Raw genomic sequence first — 17123 nt, 5'->3', positions numbered from 1 at the left:
TTGCTTGAAGATAATACTTAATATTACAATCAAAGTTACCTTTACTCATTCATCACTGTGCTTCTTGAACTTTAATGACTCTCACAGACTTGGCATTTTGTTCCTTTGAGATGAATTTCACCTGGACGTGAGTCCGCTGTACTGGGTGAAGGCCTGGTTACTGTTAGTGGTTAGCACACTTCCAAGTCCAGATATTCTGATTAAACAGTTTCTTTGGAATCAGAAGGTAGAATTTTGTTTTTCCTGGCTTTGTACTTTATACATAAAAATCTAGATAAATTAATAACAGAATAGTAAGTTGTGTTGGTGTATTTCTTATGTAAAGTCTATAAATTGACTCATTTGTAACCTACCAACTGTACAAAAATAGTCATAAAGTTGTAAATTTTGAAGACCCCAACTGATTTTTAGTAGATTCTGATAGAGGAAGACATGCTCTAGCAAGTTATTTTTATTTCGTTGATTTTCGGAATGATACATTATTACAAAAATTGGGTCAAAGGTCACAATAGCACATTAAAGGTCATGTGACCTACTTTTCACAAAATTTAATTTTGACAAAAGAAGTGATTTGAGCATGCAATCCTCATTATTTTAATACCAAATTCACATATATTCGATGAAAATTGCAATAGTTTTGACATATTTATACCAAAAGAGTGGTATTTTACTCTAAAAATGCCATTTTTTTTGTGGCTTCTGCCCTGACCACATGGTAGGTCGGATCGGGCTAAAAATTGGTGTGCATTCATTGCTCATTAGGACCTACAAGCACAGCAATTTTTATTAAAATCGGAAGACATGAGGTAAAAAAGTGCGTTGGTCTGACATGGAATGACCCATATACAACAACATCAGTGGGTGCACACTTATGAGAAACCATTTGTTTGTGACATTTGTGGTCAATGCTTCTGCTGGAAAAAAGTCTTCAGCAACATCAGAGAGTCCACTCCAGTGAGAAGCCGTTTCAGTGACATTATAGCAGATGCTTATTCTATCAGTGTAGTGACCTACATAAGAAAAGGTACAGAATAGGTTCAGAATAAAACATAACTACATTGTAATTATATTTTCAGGAAGTATTGTACAATTGTGGCAAATCCTTGAATATCACAGAGTACTAGTTTATAAACAATGTTTAAAAAAAACCTTTCTGCTTGACATTTCATGGATGACAAACAAACCAGAACTGTTTGTGTCATATTTGTGGCATGGCCCCCGTTTGCCCTCCCCCCCCCCCCCGGATCCGCCGGGCCCTGTATTGTACCTGTGTCCCCATCGAAAAAAAACGAGTTTCCTTGTATTGCGACTGGTCAAATGTAATTTTGTGAATATGTGGTAGTTTTGGTTGCACCACCAAGGGCACTAGCCAGGCGCAGGGTCTGAGCAGATGTACGTCGACGTGTCAGAAGTAGCTAGGCTATCACTTTTCCTATCACTAGAATAGTGCCAAGCAGATAAAAACAAAACACTTGCCAACCGCCGAGCGCGAGATGTGGATTAATTTATGATGGAGGTGATTATTAAGTACGTATTATACAGACGAAAAAAAAAAAACAAGTCTGAGTTCCAGATAGAAAATAACGTTTCCTGTTTGGGACATTTTTGGACTGTCATGGGGACTTATTTTCAGTTGAGGTAGAAAGAATATTCGAGAGAGGGGTCGGGGCCCCATTTTCCCAGGAGAAGCTGCGGGAAGACATGTCAATAATCCTGTCAAAATCATGCATCAAAATCTGTCTTGGAGTACCAACAAAATATTCGGTGGGACTCTCGGTAGAGGGGGTGTGCGTTTTGGGAATGGGTGTTTACGTCACCTTTATTACAATAATTCAGAGTTGTTTTCACCGCAGTCTTCGAAGCTTCCGACGTTGTTGACGAAATGCTTCAACAAAGAGCGCCACCTATTGTTCGATAGTGTCCAAAATAATGGATAAATTGCCTACGCCGGCCAAAGCACGATTTGCATGCCCTCAAAATTTGAGCATGCTGTGGGCCAATGAACTATAGAGGGTTTGTAAAAAAAAAAAAATATGGGTGGAAACCGTGCACAGGACTTTGAGCTTGTAGTTACGTTCAATCTTGATGAAATTCGGGCCCTAAAAGCGCTCTATTTTGCAATGGAGTGTAGGCATCGTTTTTCAAAATGCATAATGGCGATGGGGCTTCAGGACTATTTTAAGAGGTGATCATCTTTGGTTGGAAATATCTCCTAAAAGTCATCAGTTGAACCCCCCCCCCCCCCCCCCCCCGTAAATTGACAAGAAAATGAAAGCTGATGTTTGGTGTGTGTCTCAAACACCTTGGAGATCGAGTTGTGAGTATTTTTCCGAATTTCTGAAGTGGGAGCATTTATCATTGGGGTCAATGGAAGTTTATTTACTGGTCTGCATGCAACCACCCCTAAAACGATTCTTAATCCCAGGGCCCAGCTCCAATTTCACGGCGCTACTAAGCACAACAATTTGCTTAGCACAAAAAAGACTGGCTTATAAAAGCAGGTTACCAGATGAATCTGCCAAAGATTACTGACGAAAATATGCTGTGCGCAGATCCAGAAGATTTTATTGTCTTGTACAACTTCTGACAGTTTTGGTAGTCGTACACTTGTCAGGCTCAGGTATAGGCACAGATTGACTACAATAAATAAAATGGAAAATAAAATGTATGTGTTACAAGAAATAATCCCGAGTTTGTGTAACCTAATTAACAGAATCAGCTGACTGAATTACATATCACCTACATGTACATGTACTCTAAATACTTGCACACAAATGTCCAAACTAAAGGCTAAATACACGTACACATGTGTGTAGGCCCCTACAATGTACAAGGACAGATGAGTTTATCGGCCATGACCTAAATGCAAGAAGGGTTTATGTACACCCTGTATGATACTTGTACATGTGCTTAATAACAAGATCCAAAATAACATGCGTGGAAAATACATGTACATTTGTACAACTTTTAGGCTTACAAGATATCACTAAATCTCACATTATTACTGACTCATTGATATAAATTATTTAAGAGTAACCAACCGTTTAATAAACCTTGGCCAGTTAATGCTTTGGGCGAAGAATTCCACAGGTTGCAAATTCTGTCGTCATTGACATGATTGAGCTGAAGCCATGTTGCTTTTTGCTTAGCTCCCGTATTCCCGCAACAGCGCCCTCACTTGGCAAAACAAAAATAAGAAATCTATCTGAGTTTGGCCGCTACATACCGGCCCTCTAATTGGTTATTAATCAATAAACAATTACATAATACCAATAAACAAGGTCAAACTTTACTATTATCTTTAAACTAACACTTGAAATCTTGGTGGATACAACGCATAACAATATGTCTGTAAATACTGACAACTACTCAACACTGCCTTCAACTAGAAGACAAAGCTTTGTTACAGGGCGAACTAAAGTAGAAGTTTTTGTCTTCAACTTGACACTTCTAACAAATCCGTTCTTGTCCTTGACAACTTCAAGTACTCTGCCAAGCGCCCATGAGTTTCTTGGCGAAGAGTCAACCACCAACACAATGTCTCCCACAGTCACATTCCGCTTGGGGTGGGTCCATTTTTGCCTTTCTTGAAGCATAGGCAGGTACTCCTTCGACCATCTGTTCCAAAAGAGGTCTGCGAAATACTGAACTTGTCGCCACTGCTTAACAGGATATTTATCATGCTTGTCAAACAACCCAGGAGGCAGACTCTCGCCCGACCGTTGAAGAAGCAGATGATTCGGAGTCAGGACATCTAGGTCGTTGGGACTGTTAGGGCATTCGGTAAGTGGTCGTCCATTCATGATAGCTTCTACCTCACACAACAAAGTTTGGAGAGCTTCATCACTCAGATGAACATGCTGTTCTCGCATCAGAGAGTAGAGGATCTTCCTGACGCTTCTAATCAAACGCTCCCATATTCCTCCAAAATGTGATCCTGCTGGAGGATTAAATTGCCAGGATATGCCCTTCTGTAGCAAGTTGTCATGGATTTTCTGTTGGTTCCAGGTTCTCATCTGCTCACGCATCTCACGTTCTGCGCCAACCAAATTGGTTCCATTGTCAGAGAGAATGCTCTTTACTGATCCACGACGGGCACTGAATCTGCGGATTGCATTGATGCATGAATCCGTGTCAAGTGAATGCGCTAACTCCAAGTGGACAGCTCGCGAAGTCAAACAAGTGAATATGACCCCGTACCTCTTCACCATACTTCTACCACGTTTCACCTCAAAGGGACCAAAATAATCCATTCCAACCTTGCTGAATGGAGGTTCATTCAACGCAAGTCGCTCTCGTGGCAGGCTGGCCATTTTCTGCTGCTCAGCCGGGGCTTGGTATCTCCTGCAAGTGACACACCTCGAGACGATACCCTTGATGATAGAAGGTGCTCCAATTATCCAGTAATGTCGTCGAAGCTCTGCTAGGATGGAATTTTTGCCCAAGTGTCCAACTGACTTGTGTATATGCTGAAGAATAAGCCTGGAGACAGGTGAGTCTCTTGGCATCAGTACCTGGTGCCTGGACTCAAAGTCGAGATCTGCTCTACCAATCCGACCACCAACACGTAGAAGTCCATCTACCAGCTTAGGATCAAGCTTTCTCAATGAAGAAGACTTCTTGACTACCGAGGATGGTTTTCCCTCCGTCTCGTTGAGCAATTTGATTTCGTCCTTCCAATGTTTCTGCTGGACATGGTACACTAAAACCCTCTCAGCAGCCTCAAGGTTCTCTGTGGTAAGTCGAGTATGGTTAAGACTTTCTCTGTCACCTGATGAAAGAGTTTGCTTAACTCTGCTCTGCTCTGATTCGAGCTTCTGTGAACGGTGCAACGCATTGGGTTCTTGCTGTTCTAACTCTTGCTGTGCTGGCTCCTGTTTCAACCTCTCGCTTGCAGCTACTCTATCTTGGAGGCGCTTCATCACAACCAATATCCAAGCAACTGCCCGTTTCAGCCTGGTCCAATCTGAATAGTGCTCCAGAAGTCTGTCAACCGGACTGATAGGTGTCTCTGCTGTCATCAGCACAGTCTTCTTCACCTCAGCATCATTATCTGGTAGCTTGGTAAGATCGGCATCTTGCTGAGGCCATTCTGTTTCTGGCTGAGACAGGAAGCCTGGACCCTCAAACCACATGGAGCACTGAAGAAACCTTTTCACTGACTGACCACGTGTTGTGCAATCAGCAGGGTTGACTTTGGTATTCACATACTTCCACTGCTGCAAGCAAGAGGCATCTCTGATTATTGCAATGCGATTTGCAACAAAGGTCTGGAAGCGACAACTCTCGTTTGCGAGGTACCGCAATACCGTCATACTGTCTGTCCAGTAGTAGGTGCCATGTATGTCGCAGTCCAGCTCTTGAGTAAGCACTTTGCCAAGTCTAACTGCGATGGTTGCTGCTGTCAACTCCATACGCGGGATAGTCATCTTCTTTAAAGGTGCAACCCTTGCTTTGCCTGTAACAAGCGAACAGCTGATGCGCCCAGATTCATCACAAAGCCGGAGATAGGCAGCCACACCATACCCTACGTCACTAGCATCTGCAAAGATGTGAAGCTGACAGCTTACAACCTGCCCAAACCCTGAAGGCTTGTAGCATCTCCTGATCCTAAGCTGATCCAGGTCTTTCACCTCACTGAGCCACTGATTCCAGATTCTAAGATCTTCTCCCTGGATCTCTTCATCCCATCCTATGTCTCGTCGACAAAGACTCTGAAGGAGAATTTTGGCCTTCAACACGAAAGGAGCTGCGATACCCAGAGGATCATAAACTGAACTTGTGATAGAAAGTATTCCTCGTCGTGTTGCAGGTTGCTTTGGCAAGTTGACTTTGAACCCCAAACTGTCTGATTCCACAAACCAATAAACCCCCAGAGCTCGCTCATTGGGAAGGTTCTGATTCTCCATCGACAACTCTCTGATGTCTTTTGCCCGTTCCTCTATTGGCACCGTCTGTAGAACATGATGGCTATTTGACACCCACTTTGTCAGATGAAAGCCGCCTTGTTTGCACAGGGCTGTGGTACTCTGGATCAAATGAGCAGCTTCTTGTTCTGTACCAACCGAGACAAGACAGTCGTCTACATAGAAACTTCTCTTCACTATGTCACATGAAGCCTCTCCGTAGTCACCAACATTATCCTCAACAGTTTGCTTAAGAGCAAAGCTTGAGCAACTCGGTGACGACACTGCTCCGAATGGGTGGACTTTCAGACGATAGGCAACCGGCTGCTCTTTGAGATTGGCATTTGGCCACCAGAAGAATCGGAGGCAGTCACAGTCTTCACTGGGAACTCTTACCTGGAAAAACATTGTGGCTATGTCTCCCATTATAGCTATCTCCTCTTGACGGAATCTCAGGAGTACACCCATCAGACTGTTTGTGAGATCTGGTCCTTGGAGTAAGACGTTGTTCAAAGATGAACCCAGGTATGTAGCCGCACAATCGAAGACTACTCTAATCTTATCGGGCTTGCGGGGATGATAAACTGCATGATGCGGAATATACCACACCCTGCCGTCTGCCCGATGTAGGTCTTCTTGTGGGACCTTTTCGGCGTAGCCTTCACTCATAATCTTGAACATGAACTCTTTGTAGTCACTGCCGAATTCACTGTTTCTCTGTAGTTTGTGTTTCAGACTATCAAGGCGCTTTAATGCCATTGACTTGTTGTCAGGTAGCTTTACATCTTCTGCTTTGAAAGGTAGACCAATACAGTAGTGACCATCTCTGTGAGTGATAGACTTGTTCACCGACGCCAAGAATCTGATGTCTTCTTGAGAATGCTCTTTCTTGTCGTCAATGAGCCTCTCGGGGAAATCCATGTTGATGGTCTCTCTAACTAATCTATCCAGATGCTTGAGCTGATCTACCTCTGCTACTGCTGTGACCTCAGCCTTGTTTACAGAGAAACTACAACTTATGTCACTCTGTACTTCTTCAGCGTCTCTCATCACATTCCAAACCACCCAACCGAGCATAGTTCTTGCAGCATGAGGGCTACCCGCTGGACCAGTTTTCAGATCAAACGGGGTGTAGGCATCTGCCACATTGTTACCAATCAGGAGTCCAATGTCTGCATCTATTTCAGGCAAGCTGATGTCTTTAAGATGGTCCCACCTGGAGATGTCATCAGTCTTTGGAATATGGTGCTGGGAAACTGGTATTGTGTCTTTGGTATACATGACTGGAAGATCAATCTCGTTCGTCATGTCTAAGTCGCTGACCTTCAGCCCGTCGATGAGATACGTCTTCATGGAGTAGGGCTTACCCATGGTGTCCAATGTAATGGACTTACATGGACCACTTGCTCCCAACTGCCGGGCTAGACTCTCACTACAGAAGGAAACGGTGCTTCCAGGATCCATGAATGCATACGTTGGTACAGCCTTGATACCATCTCTCAGCCGGACTTTAACCGGTACAATTGCCATGGTGCATTGACCCTGCTGACCGGCCCTCGTATTACCACCTGCATACTTTGCAAAGTTTGCACACTGCCCACTGCTGCCATCTGGATTAGGCTTTGACTCGGGCTTGGGAACTCTGTTCTCATCGTGGAGGCAGGTTGGATGTCGACGTTTGCAAATGTCACAAGTGGATCTATGGCGACACTCCTTACTCTGGTGACCACGCTTCAGACATCCGTAACATAGACCTTTGGATTTTGCAAACTCTGTTCTTTCAGACAGAGGCAAACTGGACAGACGCTTGCACTTGTCAGTATGATGGCCTGTGTCAGTGCAATATATGCACACGTTCTTCACTTCATTGCCAGACTTTACTGCTGTTGACCTGTTGTCTCCTTCTCTGTTACGCCATGTCTGCTCGGATTGGCCACTTGAAACCTCGGTTGCAAAGCTGCCCCTTGAACGATTGGTGTGCTTGGTGACGACCTTTGCCCCTGTGCCTTTTACATCTTGGCTCAGGGCCTCTCTGCCGTACATGGGATCCATCACCTTCTTTGCCTCCATCTTTACAAATCGAACCAGTTGGCTAAATTGGACAGTGTCGCCTTTGTCTGAGGTCTGCCGAACAACATTTCTCCACCTGTCATGAAGATAGAATGGTAGTTTACCCACCAACTTCCTCATGTTGTCGGGGTACTCGAGGACCTTCACTGCTTGAATGCATTTTACAGCATTTTCACACTCAACCAGCAGAATTGAGAAGTCATCAAGTGCCTTCGGGTTGTCCGGACGAACACATGGCCAATCGAGTGCTTTCTTGATGAAGGAGTGGGCCATGAGATGCACGTCTCCATATCTAGATGCCAATTCTTTTAGAGCTGCAGGGTATCCTTGCTCAGCAGGAAGATGGCTGAAACCTGAGACAACTTTATATGCCTCTCCAGTAGTGAACTGCTCCAAGTAGCTCATTCGCTCATCGTCATTATCAGTATGTACTGCCACTTTAGTGTTGAACTGCCGGATGAATTTCCGGTAGTCGACTGGTTCCCCACTAAACCGCTTGATCTCAGGAGTAGGCCTTTTTAGTTGTCTGACAACTGCAAGAAGAGCGTTGTCACCTGACATGCCAGTTTCACTTCGGTTGCTGTCACAGTGCTTGTCACCTTGAGCTGAAACAGAATGGTCATTATTGACATGCAATGGCACTGGTACACTATGGCATGATGAACTATTACAACTTTGTTTACCATGTACTTGTACACTACTACTTTGGTTATGACTTTCTGGTGTAAAACTATGAGCATTCACATTTAGTGCAGATTGACCACTATTTGTCTGGTCTACCAAGTGTGACTGGTTATTGGGTTGTGCTACAATGGACACAGTTTCATTATTCAACTGCTTAACTGAATTTGAATCTCTAATTGAAACAGCATTTGATTGTAATTCAAAACTGTCCAAAACTCTTTCCTTGGCATGAACAATGTCCAGTTCTGTGGTCAAATTCAGCTCCTCTTCTTCCAACCTCAATTTCAACTTGGCCATCTCTATCTCTCGTCTCCTCTTGAGTGCCTTCATTCTTGCCTCCAAAGCCGCTTTCTCCTGCTCCGCCTTGAGTCGTGCCGATGATACAGCGCTGGCAATGGAAGCTCTAGAGCCCCTTCCACTGATGCGTGATATGCTTGTCAGGTTTTCGCTGTCAGTGGTGCCATGGCGTTGGCGTGGAACTCCGACATCTTGCTCCTTCTGTGACCGGACCGTTTCCCAGTTGGAGTAATACACCTTGAAGTTCTTCAGGTAGGTATCTCTACTGTCCCAACTATTGTCCAGATACTCCTGTAATTCTTCCTTGGACAGCAAAGTACAGTACTCGCTGTTCTCTTTGAGCAAGTCCTCGTAAGTTGACATCCATTCCTTATATTCAGCGCGTACTTCACCTTGGTCATGCTTTTCATTCATGAGAAGTTCAAGCCTTTCAGTTTTCGACTTTATTTGCCTGAACAGCTGTGACACGCGCTTTGCTTTCATGTCCTTTTGGTAGGCAAGTCCCTTTTCTGTGTGCATTCTTGCCCTCGATGATTCATGTAAAGCAGTTTCTTCACTGTCCATGTCAACTTTCTCATGGTCATGACATGTAGCTCCTTGCGTGGTAAGGTCTTCTGCCCCTTTATCCATCCTGGTAGTAAACGTCAATGATGAATCTGCCAAAGATTACTGACGAAAATATGCTGTGCGCAGATCCAGAAGATTTTATTGTCTTGTACAACTTCTGACAGTTTTGGTAGTCGTACACTTGTCAGGCTCAGGTATAGGCACAGATTGACTACAATAAATAAAATGGAAAATAAAATGTATGTGTTACAAGAAATAATCCCGAGTTTGTGTAACCTAATTAACAGAATCAGCTGACTGAATTACATATCACCTACATGTACATGTACTCTAAATACTTGCACACAAATGTCCAAACTAAAGGCTAAATACACGTACACATGTGTGTAGGCCCCTACAATGTACAAGGACAGATGAGTTTATCGGCCATGACCTAAATGCAAGAAGGGTTTATGTACACCCTGTATGATACTTGTACATGTGCTTAATAACAAGATCCAAAATAACATGCGTGGAAAATACATGTACATTTGTACAACTTTTAGGCTTACAAGATATCACTAAATCTCACATTATTACTGACTCATTGATATAAATTATTTAAGAGTAACCAACCGTTTAATAAACCTTGGCCAGTTAATGCTTTGGGCGAAGAATTCCACAGGTTGCAAATTCTGTCGTCATTGACATGATTGAGCTGAAGCCATGTTGCTTTTTGCTTAGCTCCCGTATTCCCGCAACAGCGCCCTCACTTGGCAAAACAAAAATAAGAAATCTATCTGAGTTTGGCCGCTACACCAGCCAAAACTCTATAAGGGGCCTATGATTGTATATTGCCCGGCCCGTGATTAGCATTCAGTTGTTGTTTGCTTAGCATGAAAACCACAGTGGAGTTTTGGTTGATAACCTGCTTTTATAAGCCAGGCTGTTTTGTATTAAGCAAATTTTTGTGCTGAGCAGCGCCGTGAAATTGGGCCCTCAATATAACCCCCCGCCTAGTGAAATAGACCCACAAAATTTAAGTCCGGCCGCTTTTTTTAGGGAAAAAAATCACCCAAATGCGGCCACAAGTCACAAATATTTGAGTGACATAAATATTTCTACAATCCATCCCAATTATAGGCTGCACTGAGGACCTCTTATTCAAAATTAACTGTGGGGTCACAAAATATTTATGAGCTCACGCGCACTAATTTAAAGGTTTATGGTGGCGTGCACCTATGATAACCGAGCATTCGTACTCTACTGCGCCACCATGCATGTTCAAATTGCAAATACATGTACAATGTATTGCCTCTGGATGTGGAAGTTTTCCAAGTGTTTCTCAGAACATGCTGCTGCTGAGCTTCTCTTGCTTTAAAAAGAATTCCTTATACCATTCATTTTGCTTTCACAAATGTAGTCAGGTGGCTTAGACCAATTGTTGCAAGGTATTGTTGCAAAATTAAAAGCACCAAACTTGGCAGAGATATTCTTGTAAAAAGTCATAGAGAAGATATTTAGAAGGGGTGACACCTGAAATTCTTTTGGGAAGGGTGCCTAGTTTGCATAAAGCATACATATCTGCCGTGTAAGGCCAAATAAAAAAAAACATGTTTAGCGTCCTCACCCACGTCCTTTTTTGGGAGGCCACCTCTTTTTTTTAACCGAAAAAATTAAGGATTAATTTTAAACATTAACATCGTTTTGACCTCTTTGTCTGTTGCATCTAGCCCATATAAAGCTGGTATGTCATTCTCAATTTTATTAACATTTATTGTATTTATTTTATTATAGTACAAGGCCTACTGCCAAAAGTTTCAACTGCCAGGAAGCATAGTGGATGGAACCCAATTCAGTTTTTAAAATTCTTTGTGAGCTCTTATCTGTGAGCACATCGTGTGACTTAAACAAAACTTTACATTACTTTATTAGTTGTGGAATATATTTGAAAGTGATTTAAGTCAAATGATTGAAACCAAACAAATGAATGTTAAGTTATGAACAAGTGACACCTGAGAAAAACAAAATGTTAATTGCTGTGTACCCCGAGCAAGCCTGAACATAATAATGCTTCATCTTGAAACCGAGTCTCAATACTCAGTTCAAATTGTTACAACCACAAGATCATGTACATGTTTCATTGACTTTGTCAGAAATGAAACGTTTGGTGAAACTTTAGTATCTGTATCTTTCTTAAACTCGAATCTAGAATTGCAGCCCCCTTCCACCCCCCCCCCCCCCCTCCCGGCCGTTCTTGACATTTTGATCAGCAGGCGTACTTTCTTAGTTTTTATTTTAGCAATTACTAATTAGGCATGTCCCACCCCAATTTCCTTCAAAAATCATAACCCTGCCCTCTTCAACTTAATACTTCTACTTGTACTTATTTTTAGTGAGCTATTTTCCAGTGAAATTTATGTCTGTGTGTGGAAATTTCCTGCATCGCAACGAAGAGCGCCACCGTATCTATTATTCGATGGTGTCGTCGTCCGCGATTAACACTAACAGCGCCCCCAATAGTCAACCAGTTTAGCATGCGTCTGGTATCTGCTATTCGTATGAGGTATTTGGGCGCAGAGGTAATTTGGTGCCAGACTACAATTCGAAAAAAGGACTAGAGAGCAAGAGAACTTTGAAAGCGGGTTATTCAATTTGTTGCATATCAAAATACACCGGAATTTAGAGGTAACATTGAGTCCATTTGTTTTTATTTTTAACTCGACTTTTAGTGTCTTCATATATAATGATATATTGTTTGGAGACAAGTTTGGATATTAACGTGATTCAAGTATTTTTTTCAGGACAAAGAACACAGTCGGTGACGGTGTATTCTTGCTGCTCGCGTATCGTACTAGCCCCATAAATGTGGCCTATTTACTGGACTGCCTCCGTAAACATAGGCCACACATCCACATGTACAAAAATCGTGTCGACTTTGCCAAATTTTGATTTTCAAATTTAGGCTTAGTTTGTAGGATTTTTTTGCTTTAGAAGCATACTCACCCTCTTTATAAGCTAGTCAGAAAGTGCTGCCTTTTTCAGATGTCTAATTTTTGTGAAATTTCATGTTGAAATTTTGATACGCAAACGTGTAAAATGAATCTGGAAATTTCACGAAAAAATATACATCTGAAAAAGGCAGCACTTTTTGATTAGCCTATAAAGAGGGTGAGTATGCTTCTAAAGCAAAAAAACCTACAAACTAAGCCTAAATGTGAAAATCAAAATTTGGCAAAGTCGACACGTTTTTGTACATGTGGATGTGTGGCCTATGTTTACGGTGGCAGTCCAGTAAATAGGCCACATTTATGGGGCTAGTATCGGCCGGCGGTCGGTAGTCTGGTTCCCAGACCAAAAGATGCTGACTATTCCTGATGAATCTTAGGTCAGGTAGCCTTCGGTAATACATGTACATTGTATTACAATTTACGTCACGTGACTAAAACGGAAGGCATTCCTCCCTTTTCCGAAACTTTCCGACGTTGTCGTTTGTCGAATTCGTTTCGTCGACAATCGGATAGTGCCCATCCGCCCAAGTATTTCCGAGTATAGGTTTATTAACTGCTAATTGCTCATCAAAAACTTAAAAAAACGAGTTGTTGATTAATATTCATTGCTTTAAAAATTAGTTTAAAAATTTGAAATTCAACGACGAATTTGTACTTGGATCGTGTACGACATGTACGAGGGGAGAACATTTTGCTGCATCATGTACTAAGTACATGCATCATGTAAACCACGGTATACCGTGGACGTGCAAGGCAGAAATGTGGACTAAGCTGTTGACATGGTTGATTGATCATATTTTGATGAAAATTATATAGTAAAATTTGGCATCATTACAGTGATTACACAACATGCAAACAACACTTCTTGACTTCTTCCTTTCTTAAGTTCTACTTTTATCCCTTTCTAATGACGAGCAGCAATGGAAGACACAGCAACAGTGAAAGCTGTGGTCCTTGCCGCAAACCAGTACAGCATAAATCCCAGCGATAGCAACTTGGTTCAACTTCAACGAAAACTAGATGTAAGTATGTCCTTTAGATTGCTTGTTTACCTTATGCTTGGTGTATAAACACCTTTCAATCTTGAGTTTATAAACCTTAACGTTTTGGTATTCAGATCACTTTGATCAAGTGATAATAAAAGTAGCTCATCTGCTACTGCCAGGTGCACAGTTCCTAAACAGATAATAAGTTTGGAGGTTTTGAGAAAGAAATCTTCAGAGAGTTCAGAAAGACATTAAACCCTAACCACCCCAAGCCTTCACAATCCAACTGCATTTTTTGTTTGATTCTGTTGGAGTGAGGACTGCACCAGTAAACCGATTATGCTTCACATGGGGTCAGGCATACCACCATAATCAGAGTCCAACAGTTTAGGTGTGGAGTTTACCACGTGGCGTTGGATTTTGCAAGAGTAAATTTGCAGCCACAGAACTTAATTGTATAATTGTCTGTCTCAGTTAAGTTGTGTGATAAAAAGTTGCAACTTCCTGACTAGTTGCGACTATTTGACGTATTACTTTTTAGGAAATGTCTCTGAATAAAAGAGCATACATCTGGGTCCATGCATGCTAAACAAGCATTTAGGACAACATCCATCCATCCGGTTTTTTGGTGGTGGAGTTTTACTCCAGTTCTTAATTGCCACTGAAGTGGACTCAAAGTTAGAGACGCAGACAAACAAACAAACTCCCTGATGTTTCAGCCTCGCAGTAAGTACTACTAGTGTCACCTTGAGCAGTTCTTGTCTGAGCTGTTTGTTGTGTTTTTCCCATGTTTTTTATAGACCTTGATAGGCATCTGCTCCAGGGGGAAGCCTTTGGTCTTCTTCTCTACGAAGCAACTCCTTCCGACAGAATGCCTGACATGTCTGGTAGACATCCTGAATGAGCAAACCACACCCACTGAGCTGGCCCAGAGGACAATGGTTCTCTTGTTTAGTCTTGGTGAGTTGATATTAACCACTCTGTCATGTACATATAACGTCTGCATGTATTCTACTTTGCTTACGATCAACTGCATTTTTCATTTTGACTCCTCATGTTTGGCAACATTGTAAAATTGAAGATAAAAAGTTTTTTTTTTAGATGTGCAACTTAAAATTTGTTTGTGTTTTTTGACTTTCAAGTTGAATTACTGAGTTCGTCATTTTATTGCAATATTTCATTTGCTCTACTACTTGAGTTCCACTCTGAATTTAATTTAATGACATTTCTGACATTTTCTTTGTAAGACTGCACTTGTAAGCATTTATTAAGGGCATTGTGGGTTTGAGTCTTGCTCGGCTAATGCTGTGATTTTTTTTCTCACAAGTGCTTTAAAAGCACTGATGATTCAGTGGTAACGTTTGTTAAGACTAAGAGGAACTTATACTTATTTGTACATTGACTGCAACCTTGTTGACAAATGAGTGTTTCTCCTGGAAACAGGCTTGGCGCTGATCAAACGACAACATGAAGGTACACTTAGTTTTGCCAACAAATTAATTCTGCCGTTCACATTGAATCGGTTGGACTGTTTGTTTTACAGCTGCCGATTCTGAGATTCGTGAGACGTTACAAACAACGTACAATCTGCCTGTTTCCCTGGCCTCTTATCTCAGAGTCAGTATGGACTCAGCTGGAGAACAGGTCATTATGCAGGTCAGTAGGAGACTAACCCTAAGCCCCTGGGCCCTTTTGGCTAGGAACCATCCCTAACAGTCCTGAATCCTGCAATTTTAATACGATTTTGCACACCCCCTAGGGAGTTAGGGTTAAACCTGCAAAAATCTTCCAATTCAGGTGATTCACAATGCTGTGCGCCACCAAGAATTTGCCCAAAGATTCCATTTTTCCCAGTGCATTGTTGGAGATAGTCGGCAAATTCGCAGCGCTGGACACTTGAAATTGTTCGTTTTTCCTGCCAGTAGTTTCGTAAGCATATGATTTGAGTTTTTTGGTTTTTTTTTTTGCCCTTTTCATTTCTTTTTATCAATATGGTGTTTTTTGTAAGGCAGCTGAGCGCTATGCCCCTATCAATAAACAAATTAGCTTAAATTTTCTGCAGACAATCCTTCAAATGGGCGATGTTTTGTTGACCGTAAGCTGGAAAAATGGACTCTTTGTGGCAAACTCTTGGTGGCGCACTGCATTGTGAATTGCCTGAATTGCCACCATGTCAAACTTGGATTCAGCCTCAATCCTCCAAAATCATTGTTTTATGAATTTGCTCATTTGTCCAGTGGAGGGGTTACCATTGCCTCAATCCTTCAAAATCCTACAACAATCACTGTTAATATGTCGAGACAGTGCCGATGACATTCAGAAGCAGTGCGGATGATATCGAGCATAATGCAGGACTCAGTTATGAATGGCTGAACATAAACAATGCTGGGTACAGCCTACGAACTCTACACAATGCATCCTCCAAAATTAACCGACACTTTTTTGCCTGAATCCTTCAGAACTGTCCAGAGATTGAGGAGATATCAGTCAAAAGAAAAAAAGTTGGGAACGGAAGTGGATTTTGTTGGCTGTAATATTGCGTAATAAGTTAGCTCAAGCATGGCCATTGTCGCAAAGCTTTTCTTTGTATTAGATGATCAAGAACTGTTTGTGTAAACTGTTTCACAGTGTGTGCAACTTCTTCAACGGGTCACCTACAACTACCACATATCGTACCTGAACAATACAATGGAGGACCTGGTCCGGTTCCTGATCTCCAATGTGTAAGTTTAGGTCTTCATTTTTAAGGGAGTGCTGTGGCCTCGTGGTTAAGGGCATTGGATTCGTGGTCTGCGGGTAAAGCTGCAGGTTGTGGGTTCCAGTCCAGCCCGGGGTCATGGTGCGTGTGCCCTTGCGCAAGGCACTTTGTCGCACATTGCTTCTCGCCACCCAGGAGTAAGTGGGTACCTGTGAAGGTACGGGTCATATGCGCTGGTATTGAGCTGCTGCAGCTAGATGTTTTCTCATGGCCTGATGAGCTGGGGTAATAATTGTGAAGCGCTTTGACACCTTTGGTTTAAGGTGCTATATAAGCACCACATTATCTAAGGGTTAGCACTTCGTCAGCTCACCCTTTGTTTGCAAACCAGTTCTTAATCATAAAAGCACATGGGAATTTCACATTAACACTGGAACATTTATGTATAAACAAATTCACTTCTGTCTTCTCCGATGAAAAAGTTTATTATTTTCAAAAGAACCAACATTTTTGCTGACTGGCTGTGTTGTGGTTGAGTCCATCACAAGTCCGCACAAGTGAATCAGAAGTCCTCCAGTCCCAAGTCAAGTCACAAGCTATTCAAATGAACTATGCCCTCCTTGGTTATCGTTCATCCACTATTACTTGTGACTGGACTTGGGAAAGTGATTTTCGTTTGGACAGACTTGTGATGGACTAGTCTACAACACTGGCCAAGTTCGCGCAAGGACTATAGTTGACATGGTTAACTAACGTTTGCCCGAACTCTGTCTAGTCGACGGTGGTTGACTACGCTAGTCGACTATTTGGAACCAGCCTACTGGGGTTGGTTGCTTCGCTGGTAACCAATAGCCACGGGCATTCATAACGCTAGCAGAGAGCCAGGATCCAGAAGTTTTGCGATAACATTTTGACCAGCGTTTGA

General features: G+C 42.3%; 2 protein-coding genes and 1 long non-coding RNA gene across 4 annotated transcripts in view; 1 reads left to right on the top strand and 2 right to left on the bottom strand.

Moving 5' to 3' along the window:
• Window positions 1-2540: 2540 nt before the first annotated feature.
• On the bottom strand, window positions 2541-3247 carry LOC119741662. Its single transcript, XR_005272761.1, has 2 exons — window positions 3042-3247; window positions 2541-2637 (listed from the first exon to the last, which is right to left on the bottom strand). It is a non-coding gene; the product is annotated as an uncharacterized LOC119741662 (long non-coding RNA).
• A 48-nt stretch (window positions 3248-3295) lies between these two features.
• On the bottom strand, window positions 3296-10315 carry LOC119741656. Its single transcript, XM_038217496.1, has 2 exons — window positions 10140-10315; window positions 3296-9735 (listed from the first exon to the last, which is right to left on the bottom strand). The coding sequence occupies exon 2, from the start codon at window positions 9585-9587 to the stop codon at window positions 3366-3368; it is 6222 nt and encodes a 2073-aa protein (XP_038073424.1). The 5' UTR covers window positions 9588-9735; window positions 10140-10315; the 3' UTR covers window positions 3296-3365.
• A 1739-nt stretch (window positions 10316-12054) lies between these two features.
• Window positions 12055-17123, top strand: part of LOC119741103 (protein CIP2A homolog) — a 28411-nt gene continuing 23342 nt past the window's right edge. The window contains exons 1-5 of one of the 2 annotated variants that reach the window (XM_038216776.1): window positions 12055-12191; window positions 13401-13536; window positions 14301-14460; window positions 15044-15156; window positions 16129-16223. In XM_038216776.1, coding sequence (XP_038072704.1) covers window positions 13435-13536; window positions 14301-14460; window positions 15044-15156; window positions 16129-16223 — 470 coding nt within the window. In that variant the 5' untranslated portion in view covers window positions 12055-12191; window positions 13401-13434. The remainder of the gene's footprint in view (window positions 12192-13400; window positions 13537-14300; window positions 14461-15043; window positions 15157-16128; window positions 16224-17123) is intronic. The other variant, XM_038216775.1, reaches the window with a different exon arrangement.

Source organism: Patiria miniata, unplaced genomic scaffold (assembly GCF_015706575.1).
Source record: "Patiria miniata isolate m_02_andy unplaced genomic scaffold, ASM1570657v1 HiC_scaffold_5, whole genome shotgun sequence".
Lineage (NCBI taxonomy): Eukaryota > Metazoa > Echinodermata > Asteroidea > Valvatida > Asterinidae > Patiria > Patiria miniata.
The sequence above is the reverse complement of the archived record's forward strand: the minus strand, read 5'-3'. Positions and strand labels throughout refer to the sequence as shown.